This window comes from Antedon mediterranea, chromosome 4, assembly GCF_964355755.1.
Source record: "Antedon mediterranea chromosome 4, ecAntMedi1.1, whole genome shotgun sequence".
NCBI lineage: Eukaryota > Metazoa > Echinodermata > Crinoidea > Comatulida > Antedonidae > Antedon > Antedon mediterranea.
The window spans coordinates 21878322-21900800 of record NC_092673.1 but is presented as its reverse complement, the minus strand read 5'-3'; the positions used below and the strand labels follow the sequence as shown (position 1 = coordinate 21900800).

Genomic DNA, 22479 nt, shown 5'->3' with positions numbered 1-22479 from the left:
TCCAGTGTAGTCTCTAGTCGTCTTCCTTGTGATCCGCGCGCGCCCAAACTAAATTTAACGCGGAGGATCGAGAAAGCCAATGCAAAGAAGTCGACTAAACTCTGTGATGGGTCAGTACTATACGTTTCACGTCCGATAATTTGGTAAATTTGGTAAAACAAAATTCTCATGAGCTATACTATTTAGCCATGAACTAAGAAATGGACAAAATGAAAATATTCATTGTTTATAATCGACAATAAAACGAAAGAAAACACTAAAATAACTTTAATTCCCCGTTAGATGCATACGGTACATACAAACTCAATCTTTTTTTGTTCCATATAAAATTAATGGCCTTATGTATTCAAAAGTGTTGACGTAACAAAATCTGTCTTTAAAAAATCAATGATGTTGTTATAGCAAACTCATCAATTATTCCATACAAAGTACTTAATTGAAACAGACTACGCAAATTCATTAAAAATGTATGCATTTAAATTATTCATTGTGTAATACACTGCTTTCAAATCGCCTAGCAAAACATTAATAAACACACAACAAACAAAACACGTCGCTGCTGTGTGTAAACTCCGACGATTTACAATGCAATCTGAAAGGGGTATAAGACGGACGATTTTTTAAGTTTCCCCTTTCAATAGTCTCAATGATAAAATAAAATGATTTACTAAGCTCCGTCCACACTGTCAAACTAGTTTGACAAAAAGTGTGATGTGCCTAAATACGGTAGTGATATGACATCATTATGTCCATATAGGCCTATGAGCACATCATATGTTTTGTCGCATGACGTTTTAGGTAGAGTTTAATACTGATATTGCATTTGCCTATCCTGGTAATAGTAACTGTTTGTTACTATTATATGTAAACACACAGAATAATCAGGTCTGAACTCAATGTTACCAAACTGTACGTTCATCATGTTCACCGATCATCTAGCGAAGAACATTAATTTTCAATTGGCTCGACTACGTGAAATAACCTCACTAAAATAATACTCAATTCAACGTCAGTGAAACATTTTTATTTCATACGCATCCAACAGTAACTAGCCAATTATAAAATGGAAAATTATTTTATAGTTTATCGTGCTTAAAAAGTCTAATTTGAGGTTTAGGTAAGGGAGTGGAGTTGAAAGTGTCGTGAGTTACAAACTCTGGCACCTTTGGATTGGAAGACAAGCTAACTACCAAGCTACAACTACAATGTACTGTTTTTCCCCAAAAAAATAATGTTCACCAGATGATCGGTTGTTATATTATAAAGATCCTTGTAAAGATGCAATATAAATAGCAATGTTAATGTTAAAATCAAATTTACTGACACCTTATATAAATAAGTACAGTAGGCCTAATAGTCCGCTCAAAATACATTCATAATAAACATTTTTTAGTAGGCCCTATACTAAATCGATTTCTTAAATTAGGCAGGTGTTCTATTCAGAATATTATAGCTTGAATTTTAATTAACATGATGTTGATATGCATAGATGAAAGCCAACACAATAACCTTTATTATAAATGATAATTTAAATGATATTTGATAAATCCAAGGCCATTCAACAGGCTTACAAACACTCAGCTGTGTGCATCCGTTCGTTTTCCTGTGTGGCTGCAGTCTATCATTTTGAATACTGTATATATTTTTACCTTAAGGCCCATTATTAATTATTATTTTTTCCTCCATGATTTAACATAGGACAATAACGATCGACGATAAATATACAAATATGCATTTTTCATACATAAAACAAAAGAAATATAAAAAACTTTTCATTCTTGAACTATAGAATAACCATCTATGCTTCCTTTGATGAAAATGATATTTCCACCCGTCCAATCAAATGACGTCATGAATAAAATCGTTGTATTATCAAGAGTATTATTGTTTTTATTTATCATGACGTCATTTAATTAGAATTTTAAAAAAATATTAGAGAAAGACAGCATAAATGTTTATCCTATTAGTTGTAGAACGAAAAACTTTCTAATTTCTTTTGTTTTATGTAATAAAAATGCATGCTTAAATTTTGATCGTCGATCGTTATCATTCTAGTGTAAATGGGCCTTTATAATGTTCAAATTAAAGATATATTGTCTCCATGAAAAAAAAAAAATTTACATTTTTTTGTTTAATATGCAATTTGAATTTCGCATAATATTACCTGAACAAATGTAATTTAAAGCAAAAAATACTTAAATTGTCTGTCAGAAAATGGTTTTTGGTTAAAATTAACCGTTTATTTTGTGTTTTGAAATGATTTTTTTCCCTACAAAAGTGAATAACTTTATTAAAACTGCAAAATGACCTATTAAAAGTCTGAGTTAGATATAGTCCACACAAAAAAATAAATTAGAAAAAATGTCAAATTATTCATTTTGACCAAAAATTGCCAATGAGTTTCTAGTTAAATAAAATTATTTATTTTTGAATTCATTACTTTAAAAAAATGAATAGCTTTATTGAAATGTTGATTTTATTCTTTATTTTTATTTTCATCGTGTCTTGTTTTAGAATGAATGAATCAATTTGCATACTGATAATTAAATCCAGCCTTCACAATATGTAAAACTTGATATCAGCAATATAACTTAATTACACTGGTCTAATATTGACAAAATTTCATGAATAATATTAAAATACTGAAAAAGGGATTGATAGAAATTAATTAATCAGCTGTCCTTTAAAATATTCTGATAAAAATAGAGCGACAGTTTCTTGGTAATAATAAAAATTGTATTCTAGCTGTTTTTAGTTCTTTTAATAATGTTTTATTCATTTTTAAAGTGACATATATTATTGTTAACTTTTACCAGAGGCACCTTGTTGCTAAACCTGTATTTCGTGATGTGAACTCTTCGATAAATATTTTTTTTAAAATTATTGCAAAGACGTCAACATCTTGATCATAATTGACAATATCCTGTGACATATAAACGATGTTTTCCCACGCACACTTGGTTTAGTGGTAATGTACGCAGTGATGTAACATAAAGACCTGAGGCCCCCTGATTTAGAAACCCTAAGTGGCCCTCCAACCATGGAGGCCTTAGGCATTTCTAGCCTATTTTTACATATTTGAATACCTCAGGTTTTTTTCTCTAGGCACTGCTCAGGGGCCTTATAAGCTCAGGGGCCCCTGGGTTTAGTCAATGAGTGCTCATAGTCGTTACGCCACTGACTGTACACTGGACTCTTTAAAAAAAGGACTATGTTTATAATTCAAGAAATAAATTGTGCCATAGGGTCTTCTTGCCGCTGCTTCAGCAGCCTCCAAGCCTCCATTTCCTCTTCTGTTGGTTCTTTGTACTGGCCCATCGTTTGCATGCTATTATATGTCCTCTTTCTCTCGTCCATTGCAAGAATCTTATCTGCTTCTTTCTGTCTAAGTACCTCAGCTATCAAGGCCTGAAAAAAATGATGTTTTCGTTTAAGTTTATAGCCTCTCTACCTGAACACAATAGAATTATGACCACTGCCATTTTGTTACTTATATTTTAATTAATTTTTTAAAAATGTGAAATAATAAATCAATTATTGTTTGTATATACAGTATAAGCAAATGACAATTTATTGCAACTAATTTTAACATTGTAACATAAATGAGAAGAAAAAAATATGTTAAAAAAATATAAATGTATATTTATATTTAAAATATACATATATTTAAAACCCATGCAAAACAAAAACAAAAATTTTTTTTCGTTTTATGAACAAACAGAACATTTGAGAATTTTTCCCAACCTACTTTTCCAAAATAAAATGGTTCTATTCTTTTTACCTTCTTTAATTTTTTCTTTTTTATTTCTTCTTCGTCTTCACTACTTTCATCTTCACTTGATTTTACATCCGTCTTTTTGCTATGTTTCTTCTTTTTCTTTCTTTTTCTTTCTGTCTTTTCTGTGTGAATTTTTTCTTTGTGTTGCTGCAATTTGAATTGTAAACAATATAATTTATTATAATGTATTCTTACCATTGAGTAAAATAGATGTCTTATAAAACAAATAATTATGGAGTTGTATTCTTGGAATGTAGATAATATTGATATTTCCACTCGTATCATTTATAATAATAATAATACTGTATTATACAAATAATAATTGATACGAGTGGAAATGGGCTATACTGTATTATACAGTCAGTATATCCCATAACATTTCTTTTAGTGTATATTACTGTATAAATATTTTATTTGTCATTCCTATTATTCTACACACTGTATACAGATAATCTTTTGCTGAAGCTGTAAAGGAACCACCAAGTACATAAAATTATAAGCCATTTTAATAAGATTATTAAAGAGTAGATAGAAAGGGAAATAAAATACTGCTATGATAAACATTTAGGATAATTAATTTCAAATTAAAATTAGCATTGGCAATTTGTATTTTAATGTTAGATTAGAAACTCTTAGTTTTACCATGAGTTGACATCTAAATATCCTTCGAAATTATCACAAAGAAATACTCAATATTTGTATTATGGTCATCCACTTTTAACATATCAATCCATCATTTTATAATTTGCCATAAACGTCACATTCTACATAAAGTTTAACGATTTTTTATATAACTTGCTCATCATGACGTACAAAACCATTTCCGTTTCCTAGTAACAAATGTGAGACCAATCACATGACAACTCCATTTAATAAATAAGCTTTGAAAAATGCTCTAATACAGCAACAACAAAAAACAATTATTATTGATTATTACATATATCATTTTCAACAAAAGGTAAAACTCATTTAGCTATCTTCTTATTATTTAATGGATAAATTACATTAAAGATGTATTGTCCCCCAAAAATAAAGATTAATAATTAAATCAGACTTTGAATAGGTTCTTTTGTAGTTTTGATAAAGTTAATCACTTTCAGAGAAAAAAAACGAACCAAAATAATGTAAAATGACAAAATAAATAGTCAAATTTAACCAAAAACCCATTGGCTTGCAGCCAATTTGACAATTTTTTGCTTTAAATTACATTTTTTGCAGGTATATAAAATAAAAATGTTTTCCGATTCATTTTTTGTGGATAAATATTATGTGAAATATAAAAATGACATTAAACATTATTTTTTCAGGGGCACAATACATCTTTAATATATATTAGTATTTTATCAATTTCATCATTTATATCAACAGATGAAACACATTTCCATGTATTACAATGCTTGCTATAATACTTGTATGTATTGTTTGGTTAAACAAAGTTTAAGATTTATGACATGATGTTACCGCAAGATATAAATCGTTGAACATAAATACTAATAAAAAAAAATAAATAAATGTGATCTTACTTCAACTAATGATTTCTGTTTGCCATCGTCAATCTGTTCTAACCTGTCCTGGCCCATCATAGAGAGGGCGCCACTTGACGCCAAGCTAGTTTTACCAACTTCTCCTGTGCAGTACGACATCTTGACAAATGAATGACAACAGTGATAGCCCCATCGGCCCTCATGCCAAAATGAACCCCACACAGTCTGTAGTGTAATATTCAATTAAAAAAATATTATTATTATACAAACCGAGTAATCTCACTCAATAATTTATACAATATTATTATTATACAAACCGAGTATATCCCATAAATAATGTTTAATCTCACTCAATAATTTATACAATATTTACACCAAAACAAAAAACTTATACTATATAAACTAAATACAAAATTTGATGATGTTTTACCATTACCATTCAATTTCGGTTTAAAATGTATACAGTAAGTAATTCAGCCTCATAGAATTGTCAATAGATTTACAGCTGTTTTTACTTAAGAATATATCAACATAGCCAAGTATGCACTGTTATAGTGATAAGCTCTGTCTACACTATCAAATTAGTCTGACAAAAAAAGTATGCTGTGCCTAAATATGTTAGTGATATGCCCAAATATGGTTGTGATATGCCCAAATATGGTTGTGATATGCTCAAATATGGTAGTGGTATGACATAATCATGTCCATATATGGGCACATCACATATTTTTGTCATATAAAGTTTGATAGTGTAGACAGAGCTTTACACATACAGTTATCCTCTGGATAGTGTATTCAGTATAATAGCAGCTATTGCTGTCATTGCCACTAGGATGACTATGCTGTTAATGTGAATGATCATAAAATCAAAACGGTACTGGGTATGATCAACTAACGTTCTTGTCACCAACTAGCCATCCATTCATTACATTTCTGATGTAGCATAGAATGAACCCGAGACATGACTTTTGATATTTGTTAGAAAAACAGTTAATTTAGATATACAATACTAAGTACCATAGTTTTAAATTATACATTTTAGGCGACCTTGTCAAAGGTCAAGCGCCCAGTAGCCTGCCACGTTTCGATATTCAATATTGAACTTGATATGATAGAAGATTTCTTTTGTTTATACTCACTGTATGATTACTAAAATACACATCTTCTTCATACTTTGATTTTGCCACAGCTTTTTCCTGACCTTTGATCACTTTACCCTGCCTTGAATATTCTACATAATCTTCCTATAAATACAAGAAAACAAATCACAGTACTTCAAGACAATTTGGAAATTTAAAGTATAGCATATGATTGTGTAGTCTACAATATAATGTTAACATTTTAAATTTGAGTCCTTTTCATTATCTACTCTCAATATATATATGTCTACAGGATAGTTTAGAATTAGACCGACAGCTAAATATCTAATCTGAAGCAATTTAATAAAACAGTCTGCAGTGTACAATATAATGTTGAAATTTTAACTTGAATCATCTATTTAGTTATTATACTTTCAATATATAAACACATGTCCACAGGTTAATTTAGAAGTAGACCGACAGCTAAATATCTAATCTGAAGCATTTTAATTAAACAGTCTGTAGTGTACAATGTTAATTAACATTTTAAATTTAAGAGTAATTTAATTATCTACTTTCAAGATAGTTTAGAATTAGACCGACAGCTAAATATTTAATCTGAAGCACTGTGGTTATTGAACTTACCGTCTGTGCCATGAGCAGTTGCTGTGGAGGAGCTTCCAAGTGTTCTTGTCCTCCATACTGTAAAAAAATAAGTAATATTAAATATAGACGAAGGTCAAATATCAAATCTACCAAATAGAGTGCAGATAATGAAGATGATGTACACTGGGCTTCTACAAACACGCAGATTAATCTTTTGATTTAATTATCGTTTTCTTCCTTCCACCACAAAAACTTGCTAATATGAAGCGAGGTAGAATCTCATTTCTGGTGCTGGTGACTATTCATTCGTGTCGAAAATAAAATATTATTTTAATCAATTAACTTTCTTTTCTTATTCTATTATTCTTATGTTTGTGAATTATTCAACAACAGAGACATAGGCTGTGTTCGCACGTAAAATCAATTACATGTGTAACCTTTAGAGATAAATCAGTGATCGTTCGTTCAAATTATCCACCAAGGTAATATTTCATTCTTCTTTTTACACTAGTATGGTCAAATTGCTCCTTATCTTGTGGTTAATCAGCTTGCGATTTAAGGTGTAATTAAAAAATCCACCTCACGAGTTGGGTTTTTGAAACAGCAAATTTACACTACACACGACCATTACACATGTAAATTGTTATGTCTGAACAATTAAATATACAAACGATACTACAATGTAGTAATCTCAAAAAATGAAAATAATATACCTTATCTAAGATGCTATTCTTTTGACCTTTCTTAAAATCGTCGGCCTTTACTTCAAATTCACGGTTGAGCAATTCCAATTTGGTCGGGTCTGCTTGTAAATGTACATCAGTACCCTTATCTGTTGCCTCCCATGCAAATACTGAAATATACAAAGCAGATGAATATAGTGTAATAACCCTACTGACACTGCTATAAGCCCTCAGTTTATTTGTAGTGGGGAAAAATAGTAGCTTGGCAAAATACCCACAAGGAATATTCGTTACTTATAGGAATCTATAGGCTGCTTTCTTAAAGATATATTGTCCCCCAAAAACATGAAAAATGAAAATTAATTAAATCAGACTTTGAATATGTTATTTTGTAGTTTTAATAAAGTTAATTACTTACATACAAAAAATAAAGGAAAAAAAATGTTTTCACCTATAAATTGACAAATTAAATGGTTCAATTCAACAAAAACCCACTGGCTGGCAGCCAATTTGGCCATTTTTTGCTTTAAATTACAGTGTTTTCATTTAAATACTTTTTTTTTTATACAATTTTTGGTCAAAGTGGATAACTATTATGTTACATTAAAATTGAATATTCAACAAAATTTTGTTAAGAATTATTTTTTCAGCGGGACAATACATCTTTAAAGTTACCAAACCCAATGTGTTTGGTTCAAATCCTAGCCCGAACTCATTATCATGATTTTCTCACTAGCTACTACTGTAAGCCTCAAAATAAGTTTTTATTTATTTTTGTATTCTGTAAAAGTGCTTTAAGCTCTGTCTACACTATCATACTTTATGTGACAAAAAAAATGTGATGTGCTCATATATGGACATGATGATGTCATATCGCTACCTTATTGGGCATATTAGTACCATATTTGGGCACATCACACTTTTTTTGTCAAATTAGTTTGATAGTGTAGACAGAGCTTTGACACACTAAGCGAACTTACATTGAGCATTGGCCATTTTTCCAGTATCTCCGCTTGAGCGAACAAAATTCTCACCAGCATATTTTAAACTGAAACATACAACAAGGAAATTAACATTGTTTTTCTATTGATAATGATCTGCACCTTCTTGTATCAAATATAACACAACATGATTAAATATTATTTTGAGTTTATTTATTTTTTTTTTAATTTCACTTTATTTATAGAGGGTGAACCTAAACAGTATATTCTTCATTACGATTTTGAATTAACAATGACCGATGAGTACAAGACCTACAAGTTATCTGGTTAGCCTAGGATTGATAGTAGCAATGGTTAAAACAATTTACAATATGAACAACTTGAAAGAAAGTTTAACTGTAAGGATATGAACAAAAAGAAACTAAATTGTAAGAACAGAATAAATGCTAGACTTACTCATTAGGATGCCTGCCGGTGTCTTTGAATGGATTTCCACGCATTGATCTCGTTTTCGGATCGTAGTACGCAGAGTTTGGGTTTAAATTGTACAAATATTTGGCTGTGTCTTCACGAATACGCAGATTTCTCACTGTAATACGTCTAAAATTATAAATAAAATGCTGTTATTATCAACAAACGCCTTCAACTAGAGCCAAAGGAAAAAGATGAATCATTTACTGTACATGTTTTGGTTATTAGAGTTTGTACCAGGCATGTCAAAGTGAAATCTGTAACTTGAATTAACTAACCTTTTGCTGTCAAAGTTTGTACCAGGCATGTGAAAATGAAATCTGTAACTTGAATTAACTAACCTTTTGCTGTCAAAGTTTGTACCAGGCATGTCAAAATGAAATCTGTAACTTGAATTAACTAACCTTTTGCTGTCAAAGTTTGTACCAGGCATGTCAAAATGAAATCTGTAACTTGAATTAACTAACCTTTTGCTGTCAAAGTTTGTACCAGGCATGTCAAAATGAAATCTGTAACTTGAATTAACTAACCTTTTGCTTTCAAAGTTTGTACCAGGCATGTGAAAATGAAATCTGTAACTTGAATTAACTAACCTTTTGCTGTCAAAGTTTGTACCAGGCATGTCAAAATGAAATCTGTAACTTGAATTAACTAACCTTTTGCTGTTAAAGTTTGTACCAGGCATGTCAAAATGAAATCTGTAACTTGAATTAACTAACCTTTTGCTGTCAAAGTTTGTACCAGGCATGTCAAAATGAAATCTGTAACTTGAATTAACTAACCTTTTGCTGTCAAAGTTTGTACCAGGCATGTCAAAATGAAATCTGTAACTTGAATTAACTAACCTTTTGCTGTCAAAGTTTGTACCAGGCATGTCAAAATGAAATCTGTAACTTGAATTAACTAACCTTTTGCTGTCAAAGTTTGTACCAGGCATGTCAAAATGAAATCTGTAACTGGAATTAACTAACCTTTTGCTGTCAAAGTTTGTACCAGGCATGTGAAAATGAAATCTGTAACTTGAATTAACTAACCTTTTGCTGTCAAAGTTTGTACCAGGCATGTGAAAATGAAATCTGTAACTTGAATTAACTAACCTTTTGCTGTCAAAGTTTGTACCAGGCATGTGAAAATGAAATCTGTAACTTGAATTAACTAACCTTTTGCTGTCAAAGTTTGTACCAGGCATGTCAAAGTGAAATCTGTAACTTGAATTAACTAACCTTTTGCTGTCAAAGTTTGTACCAGGCATGTGAAAATGAAATCTGTAACTTGAATTAACTAACCTTTTGCTGTCAAAGTTTGTACCAGGCATGTCAAAATGAAATCTGTAACTTGAATTATCTAACCTTTTGCTGTCAAAGTTTGTACCAGGCATGTCAAAATGAAATCTGTAACTTGAATTAACTAACCTTTTGCTGTCAAAGTTTGTACCAGGCATGTCAAAATGAAATCTGTAACTTGAATTAACTAACCTTTTGCTGTCAAAGTTTGTACCAGGCATGTCAAAATGAAATCTGTAACTTGAATTAACTAACCTTTTGCTGTCAAAGTTTGTACCAGGCATGTCAAAGTGAAATCTGTAACTTGAATTAACTAACCTTTTGCTGTCAAAGTTTGTACCAGGCATGTCAAAGTGAAATCTGTAACTTGAATTAACTAACTTTTTGCTGTCAAAGTTTGTACCAGGCATGTCAAAATGAAATCTGTAACTTGAATTAACTAACCTTTTGCTGTCAAAGTTTGTACCAGGCATGTCAAAGTGACATCTGTAACTTGAATTAACTAACCTTTTGCTGTCAAAGTTTGTACCAGGCATGTCAAAATGAAATCTGTAACTTGAATTATCTAACCTTTTGCTGTCAAAGTTTGTACCAGGCATGTCAAAATGAAATCTGTAACTTGAATTAACTAACCTTTTGCTGTCAAAGTTTGTACCAGGCATGTCAAAATGAAATCTGTAACTTGAATTAACTAACCTTTTGCTGTCAAAGTTTGTACCAGGCATGTCAAAATGAAATCTGTAACTTGAATTAACTAACCTTTTGCGGTCAAAGTTTGTACCAGGCATGTCAAAATGAAATCTGTAACTTGAATTAACTAACCTTTTGCTGTCAAAGTTTGTACCAGGCATGTCAAAATCATCTGCATACTTGTCTTCATCTTCACTATTGTCACTGTCTCCCTTTTAACCAAAATAAAATTAGTTTCAGAAACAGTTTGTATGTCATTATATCCTATCAGGCTTATTTCAATAAAAAAAAACACATTTGTCACATATATTTATATATAGGTGTTCATAATCAGTGTACCATGTCCCGCATACCTGGCTCAGCCTATATATTGTGCCAGTTCTGCGGTACATTTCATTTCGAAACCTGAGCTGAACTGACGAGATCTAATAAGATCGAAACAGTACTGTCTGCAGATTGGATATTATGCTCCTCTACTTTCTGATATATACATATATAGTATGTTGTTTTGTAGAGCACTCTTCATTTCGAAACGGTGCATTTTGTTGTGAATACTATTAGCATTTTGCAAAGCACGCTCGTTGAACTTGTGCACTCTTTGTGTTCATAATCAGTGTACCATGTCCCGCATACCTGGCTCAGCCTATATATTGTGCCAGTTCTGCGGCTTATTTCATTTCGAAACCTGAGCTGCACTGACGAGATCTACTAAGATCGAAACAGTACTGTCTGCAGATTGGATATATATATATACACTATATATAAATCCAAAAGCAAATTACTGAAAAAATTGACAATGCTGTGGGTATCAGTGGCTGGATCTCGATACAAAAAAAAAAAAAAAAAGCGAAAAGCTAAATCAAAACGATAAAGTAAACAGCCAGAAAAGTTATCAGAGCTTTCGGGCAACACTAGCCCTTCATAAGTGCATAAATATATCCAAAGGCAATTACTGAAAATAATGAAATGCTGTGGGTGTATCAATGGAAATAGAAAATAAGATAAGCAAAAAGCTAAAGCAAAACTATAAGTAAAACAGTCAGAAAAAGTAGCAGAGCTTTCAGGCAACACTAGCCTTTCATCAGTGCAAGTATTTTTTTTTCTCGTACAGTATTCAAAACAATCAGGAGCAATTTCACCTTAGCGGGAGGGGAGACTTAGCACTCAGGTACACATTATCAGACTTATTTCAATAGTGTATAGTCTCTTTCATGGATTATTTTAATATAATTACAATTCTTTTCTATTTTTTTTTAGTTTATGCCTTTTAGGCACAAGTGGCCAAGGATTATCAATACTAAATTAATCACTGTCCTATCAGATAGGTGGTAATCCCCCGGATACAGGGATTTTTTGTGAACCAGTTCACCAGGAGTACCCCCTACTCGTCTCGAATGATGAATTGGGTTCTTTAACATGCACACAGGTTATAACTGTGTACACTGGACCTACGGTTTATAGTCCTTATTCGAGAAAACTTGTTCCACCACCGAACTAGTAGCGAGTTGGCCTCGAACCCATGCCGTTATTGTTGGCTCTTTAGGTATGGTAAACGGCGCACCTGCCTTAACATTCATTGGTGTTTAATTCTAAATATATTCACCTTTTCTTTTTCTTTGGTTTGTTTCTCAATCATCATTTCATCCTCAAGTTGAGCAGCTTTTAGTTCTTTTTTTGCCTGTGACAAAATAACAATATTTTCTATTATTACTAAACCTTTAGCAAGGAAAAATTAAGCCATAACACATAACAACCCAGCTTAAAAAATTACCATATATTAGAATGTTGAAAATTGCTCTGAAGCTCTGTCTAAACTACCAAACAAAAGTGTAATGTGCACAGATATGGTAGTGATATACCCAAATATGGTAGTGATATGACATCATCATGTCCATATATGGGCACATCATATATTTTTGTCACATAACGTTTAATAGTGTAGACAGAGCCTGAGGAGTAAAAACTGAATCAAATCTGCTCGCTGTCTTTAAAAGGTTTAACTTTTAACTTTTTAAATTTCATATTTCTGCACACCTTAACAGTCTTATATAGCCTCAATAATATATGTAACATTCAGTTACTTGTTTTGATTGATGATTTCTATCTTTATATAAAAAATTACGTTTTTATACCTCTTCAATTTTGGCAAATTCCTTGATAACATCATCGTAGTCTTCTTCGTCGTAGCCATTCCATCGATCACGTTTGCTAGCGTAGTCAAAATCCAAATTGGGTTGTTCATGCTCATCGGGTGCAATTTGGCTACTTGTAAATTTGGCGCCAACTCTTCTTGGTCTCTGTAAGAGACAAAATATACACAGTAATTTTTTACAGTACATAGTAAAAGTTTAAGTGGGAATGCTCATTCATACTTGTACAAATTCTAAGAAACACACACATATTGTCGGATTCAAGTTCAGGCTTAGCCGGCCTCCAATAAATTGTAGAAAACACAATGTAAAAGATAGGACATTAACCCCATTTAAAAAACAATCTGGAACCATCACTAATTGTACAGTAAATCAATACATACTTCATATTTGTAAAACTAAAAACGCATTTCATGTCATAAAAGCTTATAGAAATGTTGTGCACATAACATTGATTAAATTAATCTTATGTAGAGAGAGATTTAACTTAACACTACATTTTGGTTATAATGGTAACAATATGTAACATAACCTACCTCTAAGCAATCCTTTTTCTTGTGGGTAATAGCTCCACAATTTGTACAAGCGCCTTTCCTAAATTTTGTTGCTATTGATCCCTGAAATGTAAAGTTTTAAACTTTAGTTTTATCTGCTAAGTATACCTTATACTGTAATGAATTGTAGTGAAGAAAGGTATATGCCCATTTTAGGTTACACCATATTCATACTACAGTAGCATTCTGTGTACATAAAAACAATATTCTAATATAAATTAATCTGTCTGGATCAAATCTAGATTTTCATACTTTTTTATGATTACCTCTTTAACACCCTTTTTGTACCACTGGTCAATACCACTGAAAACCTTCTTTTTCTCATCTTGTACACGTTGATGTTTTAAGGTCGGGTGATCAACACCAACATACCATGGTACTGTTGATATGTACTGAGGAATATGTGGATTAATATCTCTGAAAATAAGAAAGTTAAACTTTACTATTATACAGATATTGACTGCTTAGAGGTTAAATATAAGATTTGACATCCCCGAGGGAATGATATTAAGTTCGAGAGAATATATATTTCCCGAAGCGCCAGCTGAGGGAAATATATATTCCCCGAGAACTTAATATCATTCTCGAGGGGATGTCAAATCTTATATTTAACCGATATAAAAGGCAATATCTGTTACATTATATAGCCAAGAACAAGTCTGCTGGGTTGGGTGAAGCTAGGCTAGCTAGGGCCTAGGCCTCCTTATTGTATTGTACTGCTTAGACACCTTACCTTGCGAAGAATAATATACAGATAATTACTAATTAATGATTCCTTGGCAATAAAATATTCACTTAGGCCTAGGTCGTTTAAATTAACAGAAGAATTTCCATCAATAAGCCTATTAATAATAATATTATATTCAGGTAGGCCGAATAAACAATTCGTCGTCTTCTCGATCTTCGAGGAGCCGAATCACCGGATGTTCAGCGCGTACTAGTTACTAGGTTACTACCGTGAGTATTGACCAATCATAAACGGTGTTTCATCACATTTAGGGTGGACTTATAACAAATGAGGGCGCTATGTATGCATAGCTTAAATAGTTTAGAAGATTATTTTCTTCAAGCAAATTCCGTGGCCCAGCGGATGAAACGTTGTCTTGCGATGGAGTGACAATTCCACCCGAGTTCAAGATCGAGTAGATGACTTTTGTTTATTTATCGGCAAACTCGAGTGTTGCACACGAAAATTACACAGTCAATATCATCGTACTCGAGAATTTATATGATTAATAACAGGGGACACGATTATTACGCGAAAATTACACAGTCAATATCATCGTTCTCGAGGATATATACGATTTACGATCCTCGCAGCGGTAGTCATGTGATGCAGTTTCAACCAATCACGTTCGCGTATTTACATAGGCTATGTAATATAATCATTTATTAATAGGCTCTCTGGGAGAACAGTCTTGTACTGAAGAGGTACACCAGTTACAAATGTATTGTCCCCAAAAAACATGAAAAATGAAGATTAACTAAATAAGACTTTGAATAGGTTATTTTGTAGATGTAATAAAGTTGTTAATCACGGCCATAGAAAAAGTAAATAAAAGTAACCAATATTTCATTGATTATCAAGTGATATCTCAAATAAAATGTTAGTCTCATATCATTTTACTTTTCTCTATACAACCTCTTACATGCATCATGTTATTATTTACAGAGTATTCAATAAAATATTATAGCTAAAAAAGGTCATACTTTCCCTCTTCATCCACAAGAGCAGGAGCAGTTCCAGCTTTTCTCGCTTCTTCCAATTCTTTCGCTTTCCTCCAATCTTCTCGTTTGTTCTCTAAAGACGGTTTGACATACTGCTCGTCCGCTGCAGAACTTTGATTTGCCCTTGAGGGCAGTATATGAGACTTTGACATAATGTATTTAAATTTATATCTTTCTGATGATTAAAAAAAAGGAAAGAGTTTAGCCTATATATTTTCTAATCATTATTGACTTAGTTAAATTCAATTAAAATTAAATATTGAAAAATGTAAATTATTATTTATAAAAATAAAATACCGTTCATTGGCTAATATGTTTAAATTCATAAAACTGATAAATACTGTACCACATAAATGTATATTAAAAGTGGTAGTGGGACGTTTGGGCTCCCGGGCCGAAACGTCCCGCTACGCTAAAAAGAGAGGGAAATCCCTATATCCTAGAGCTAAACAGGCCAACAAGACAGCGAAAGCTGGGCCTAGGTAGGAGGCCTAGTAAAGTTAGGCCTAGGCTAGGCTAGTTAGACAAAGCCAGCCAACCTTTTTAGTTAGCTTCAACCCGGCCTTGACTTGAATCAAATCGTATCTTACCTCACAGTTCAATACATTAGTATGACATACATATGTATGTCACACTGTATTATTTGAAAATAGGTCTTTTAGCAAGGTCTAAAAAACATTGAAATTACCCAAAAACACAACCGACCGCCACCGCGCGACGTGATGAAACGATGATGTTATTATTTATAAAAGGGAGCCCTCATCATAGTAGGGACGTTTGTACAATTCAATAGCAAAGTAAAGATACTAACTGTATGATCTTTGACAAATAACAACTTCCTGCTTCCATTTATATCTATTTATGAAAATCAATGGTTTACAATTCCATAATTCCTCAGCCAAAGCTACTTCAATAATATAGCTACGGTATGCAGTATCAAAATAGTCCTAATCAAATAATATTAATCAAGTAAATGGACTTCTACAATATAATAAAAGGCAAATGTAGGCTACAGTAGATGGATCGATAAAGTTAACTATCAGTTGGACTTTGCTAAGTAAGGTTGCTTCTTTTCGTGGTACGGTCATAACCAGCGCTTGTGATTATTCAGCTAGCTGATTCTACAGAAGTGAGTATATATAAACTCATGAATAGACTATAATTTATTATAAGAAGATGATATGAGATCATGATTTGGATGGTGCACATCCTAACGAAATTGGCCGTGTTGTTTATGGTTATAAATATGAAAGGGTTAGGAGATTATTTAGGTTAGGTATAATATCTCTATGGGTAGATTATTTAGGGTATGTGGATATTATATTTGACTTGTTAATATGAGGTGGATTTTCTATGTGTGGTCGTAACGATCCGCTTTATCAAGTTTAACTTTAGTATCCACGGAAGCACCAGTATGCTAAACAAAATGATCTTCTCTGACCATGATCTATAGACCTACTAGATTACCATGTATATTTATTCATTATAAATATTATTTCACAGACAATGTTACGAGTTCTGTCACGTACAAATGTGGGCCTATCGATTTTGAGGAAAACCTTTCCGATTACGACATCTGCAATCGTAACCCACCGACTAACAAACAGACATCTTTGCATTCATCAAAACCAACGACTATCAACACAGAAATATCTAACTACTGCAACATACAGCCCAGGTGGAGAACATGCTGCATCCACTTATAACATTGATAACAAATCCGAAACAATTGACATCTTATTTGACGACAAAACCAGTTCCCGGTATCCATTCGTTTGGTTAAGGGACAATTGTCCTTGCGACGAATGTTTTGATAAGTCTAGTTTACAGCGGAAGATCCTCGTGGATGACTTTGACGTCGACGACGTCATTGCCAGAGATGCCAACATGGATTCAGAGAAGATGACCATTTACTGGACGGACGGACATACGAGCGAGTATCCAATAAATTGGCTTCATAATTACAAATTTCCGCAAGTAACAGACCATATCCAGGAGCTAAAGGTCAGCTACTGGGGATCTGAGATGACCAAAGATAAGTTGGCAAAGTTTTCGTTTCAAGATTTAATGAATGATGACGATGCTTTGTATTCCTGGATGGTGAGTCTGCACACGCATGGGATCAATTTAGTGACCGGTATGGGAACGGAAAGGGACGCCTCGTTGACATTGACTGAACGAGTTGGACATCCTAGATCAACATGCTACGGGTAAGAACGAACTATAATAATTGTGTTTTTCCCTCGGTTCTCATTTAAATTCATATACGTTACGGCACTCCTACTCCTACTGTAAAATTCTCTCCTGAAAAAAAACCCCCAATTATTTTGTAGACCCTGGTCCGGATTGCCCACAATTTAATGGAGTGGTCCTTGACCATATATCTATCTGTATTTTAATTTTGGTAAAGATCTAATTGCAATAATTTTTTAATAAATCCTGATAAAGCGTGGTTCCCACTAGAACGCAACGCAGCGACGTATCGACGCAAATTGCTGTATTGCGTAATCACAAGGGAACCGACGACGCAATAGTGCTGCAAACATCGCAGGTTTGATTTCAGGCAGGCGGGCGAAAACACAATTATTTTAGAAGGGCATTTGCTTACGTTGCGTAGATTGCGTTACGTTGCGTCCTAGTGGGAACCGCGCTTTATTGAACACGTCTTACGTTCCATGAAACCGAAAAGTGTCAGTGTAGCTTTAAGCTTGGTTCCCACTAGTACGCAACGCAAGGGAATTGATCAATCACAAGCGACAGTTCGAATAATCCATTGCTTTTGATTGGTCAGTTCGCCTGCGTTGCGTCTTACGTCCTTGCGTTGTGTCCTAGTGGGAACCAAGCTTGATACGGTTTGCGATCATTCGTACGCGCACGTACGTACGTCCTTATTTTCTTTGGGAGCGTGGTTCCCACTAGCGACGCAACGCAAGGACGTAACGCAACGCAAGTGAATTGACCAATCACAAGCGATGGCTTATTCGCTTGTGATTGCTAACTGTCTATAACTTCGCTTGTCATTGGTCAACACGCTTAGGCCTACGTTGCGTTTACGTCCTTGCGTTACGTTCTAGTGGGACAAGCTTAACGAATTTTATTATTTTAATTATAGTATCGACTGGGAAGTGAAGAGCAAACCAGAACCAAATAATCTTGCGTATACTGGATGTCGTTTATGTCTTCATAACGATTTGCCATTTTATATGTACGAGCCTTGTGTAAGTATTTGGAATGTGACACGTGAAATCGTGAAACATAAAAACAACCACAATTGTGATCGTGTATCACCCACAAGCGTGGTTCCCAATAGAACGCAACGCAGCAACGTATCGACGCAAAGTGCTGTATTGCTGCAAACATCGTAGGTTTTATTTCACGCAGGCGGGACAAACACAATGATTGGAAGGGCATTTTCTTACGTTGCGTAGATTGCGTTACGTTGCGTAGCTAGTGAGAACCAAGCTTAACGTAAAAATTAACCACTATTTTTGGTTAATAATACATTGGTGCTTTAAGCGTGGTTCCCACTAGCGACGCAACACAAGGACGGAACGCAACGCAAGTGAATTGACCAATCACAAGCGATGTCTTATTCGCTTGTGATTGGTAACTGTCTATAACTTCGCTTGTCATTGGTTAAAACGCTTGCGTTGCGTTTACGTCCTTGCGTTACGTTCTAGTGGGAACCAAGGTTAAAGCGTGGTTCCCACTAGCGACGCAATACATCACTTTTCGTCAATACGTCAATGCGTTGCTTTCTAGTGGGAACCACGCTTTTTAGTGGTTGATTGTTACGTTAGTGGGTTTGTCACGAACTCCCTTTACGTATGTTTCCAAACGGTTGAAAATACTTTAGGAACTCACATAAAAGTACACACAAAAAATCCACAAAGTTGTAAAATAACTCAAAACAAAGCTTTGATTTCAATCAACTTCAACAATCCAGTAAGCAATTTTAACAACAGCTTCACAATAACTTTTACAATCGAATATCCAACCTCTACTATCCAACAACCTTACAATAGTTTTACATCCCATTTATACAAGATGTTCCAGTCTCATATAGTCTCAGTGGCAGGATTTCACACAGTCACAGAGTGTAAACCCAGTAAATATGGTTTTGTCCAGATACAGTTTTATTTCAATATTCAATGTAATACAGTCTGTCCTGGCTATAATACGTTTTCTTCTCTCTATTATAAACGTTTTATTATATCAAGCTCTCTTTTTCTTCTCACCAGTAGGCCTACATCCATTTTAAGGAACGGTCCTAATTAATATGCATGTACTGGGAGGGGACTATACTTTTTATGTTTTTGGGGAACAATGCATCTTGAACTCATTCTGGAAAAAATGCACTAAAGTATTTACGAATTACACGGTACTAATTTGTGTTTCATTCACGTTGATAGATTCAATTATTACACGGTATAAAGGTGAGCGATATTGGTGGTGAAAGCGAATTTGTTGACGGGTTTAAAGTTGCGTATGACCTCAAACGAGATGACCCAGACACGTTCAGAATATTGAGCACCGTCCCAGTAGGATTTTCTGATCAGGGAATTGACGAGGTGTCCAAATCAGAATATTATTTAAAACATTCAAAACCAGTTATAAGGTACAAGTTAATATCATTTTGTATATTAAATACGAGTATTGTCCTCCAAAAACATGACAAATAAAATCAAACTTTAAATAGGCCATTTTGCAGTTTTTATCAAGTTATTCACTGTAATAATAATGTAATAATTTAATAAGTGATTAAATTTATTAAAACTACAAAATAACATAGTCAAAGTCTGATTTAATTAATTTTCATTTTTCATGTTTTTGGGGGACAATACATCTTTAAAATTTTATATTTTTGAAGATTATTTATTGTGTGTAGGCCTACGATGTATTGTATATCATCATATTGTATATAATTGTGAATCTATACAGTGCATGCAATTTGTGTAGGTATATAATACAATGTAAACTATAGTACAGTAGTATTGTAACATATTGTTGTAAATGATGGGTCGAACCTCTTGTGTTGCTAGGGAGTTATTCCATGTTTTACCTCCGCCAAGGAGGTATATGTAATCGGTAGCATGTGTTTGTTTGTTAGCAGGATCGGATTACTCAAAAAGTAATTACAAGATCTTTACCAAAATGAATATACAGATAGATATGTTGCTGTTCTATTGTTAGTCAATTGAAGCTATTGTTAATTGAAAGGCTTGTTACATAACCATTACACCAGGGAGTTGTATTAGACCAAACTCGCATACACATGCTTGTAGTGAAATTAGCCTAAATCACAAACAGCATTAAGACACACACCAATATATATATATTTTTTTTAACCGGAGAAATCTTATGCAGGAGAATTTTACAGTAGGCGGAGGTATGCACTCTCGGAGGGGCTTTCTAGTTCCAGTTTGAGTTTTATATCGCTTGTTTATCGTAATTCAGTTTAATGTGAAAATTATTCATTTAAAATGATGAAAGAATGAATACTTATGTAAATGATTATAAGTACATAGAAATTTTGTGTTGATAAATCAATCCTAACTTCATTCATGGTTCCTACACAAACAATAATTGTTGCTAAGTTGAGCTGCTTATCGTTTCGCTGTACTTCCACAGTCTTGACTTAAAAGGAAACATTGACAAAATCAACTTCAATCAGCACGTTCGTGGTATCAGGACTGGTGTAAGTGTCGACAATATGAAATCCTTCTACAGAGCTTGGAAGAAATTTAATACCACACTCTATAAACAAGAGAATCTGATTTCCTTTAAAATACAACAAGGTAATATCTATCATCTGTAATAATGAAATTATGTCTGTAAAAATAAAGATTATCTCTCTATCTTGGAATTATCCAAACATTTATTATATGGCCTTTGGCTCAAATAATATATAATGTAACAATCCCCACCATAAGCTCGAGCGTATGGGGGGCCCTGAGCAGTGCCAAGATGAAAAAACAGGCATTAAAATATGTCAAAAAAGTCAATTTCCAAATATTAATAATTTTGATCATTTATCTCACTCGCTCAATATTTTCATCTTAACATGTCTTGCTCTTCTGTGCTTGACGTTAAAACTGCCCTTAAGATGTAACCTATAATGTATTACTCTTTTATTAATTATTATAATAACAATAATCATAATAACAATAATTACAATAATTAAAAATAATAATAACTACTACAGCAGTAATGAGTATAATTGTTATGTGTTTAAATTTTAAATATAAATATGTATAATAATTATGTTTGTATGATGTAGTATGTTTAAGCGGATATTAGCCCTTGATGGCATTTGCAGCAATAAAGAAATTGAATTGAATTGAATTGAAATGCTAATTCTTGTCAGTGGCCTAAGGGCTATTAGCGCTCAGTGGCTAAACGCAGGTGTGGGGGGGGGGGGGGGGGTTGAGCTGAACAGTGCCCAGATAAAAAAACAGGCATTAAAATATGTCAAAAAAGTCTCAAAACGCCGGCCTCCAGCGTTGGATTTATTAGGTAGACCTACTATGTTGATTAATTTTCTGATTGCCATATTAAACCTACTATTATTTATATTTTCAGGAGAAGCAGTCTGTTTTAATAACATTCGAACATTGCACGGTCGGGCGGAATTTTTGGTTCCCGCAGGTAACGCTGTACCACGACATCTGCATGGGAACTACATTGACTGGGACAGCATCTACTCGCGTATTAGGGTTATTGCTAGAAACAAAAATATATTCTTTTAACAGTAAAATTAAAGACATCAAAGACAAGTACATATGAAATTTGTAAACATAAATGTTTGAAAATCATAAAAGGAATCGACCATTGACATTTAAAAACATGATAGTAGTTGTATTGTATTACTGTTTCTTATTGTTCTATTTTTTATTGTCTTACCATTATAAAATAAATATTATATTGAATTGAATTGAAAATGATACGGTAAAAATGATACGATAAAAATATACGATTAAAAACATACTTGAGAGCTGCATGTCTTTTGTAGAAGTTAAAAAATTTAGTTTG

The 22479-nt window shown here is 33.1% G+C and overlaps 2 protein-coding genes across 2 annotated transcripts; one reads left to right on the top strand and one right to left on the bottom strand.

Moving 5' to 3' along the window:
- Positions 1–2280: 2280 nt before the first annotated feature.
- Positions 2281–16158, bottom strand: LOC140046911 (pre-mRNA-splicing factor SLU7-like). Its single transcript, XM_072091660.1, has 15 exons — positions 16038–16158; positions 15430–15622; positions 13986–14136; positions 13702–13782; positions 13148–13312; positions 12619–12693; positions 11148–11227; positions 9028–9171; positions 8611–8678; positions 7661–7800; positions 6987–7043; positions 6402–6506; positions 5302–5487; positions 3782–3925; positions 2281–3408 (listed from the first exon to the last, which is right to left on the bottom strand). The coding sequence occupies exons 2-15, from the start codon at positions 15597–15599 to the stop codon at positions 3223–3225; spliced, it is 1752 nt and encodes a 583-aa protein (XP_071947761.1). The 5' UTR covers positions 15600–15622; positions 16038–16158; the 3' UTR covers positions 2281–3222.
- Positions 16159–16282: 124 nt separating this feature from the next.
- LOC140046909 (gamma-butyrobetaine dioxygenase-like) lies at positions 16283–22409 on the top strand. The gene is made up of 6 exons (XM_072091657.1): positions 16283–16576; positions 16951–17657; positions 18560–18665; positions 19860–20065; positions 21079–21245; positions 22030–22409. The coding sequence occupies exons 2-6, from the start codon at positions 16954–16956 to the stop codon at positions 22194–22196; spliced, it is 1350 nt and encodes a 449-aa protein (XP_071947758.1). The 5' UTR covers positions 16283–16576; positions 16951–16953; the 3' UTR covers positions 22197–22409.
- Positions 22410–22479: the final 70 nt, after the last annotated feature.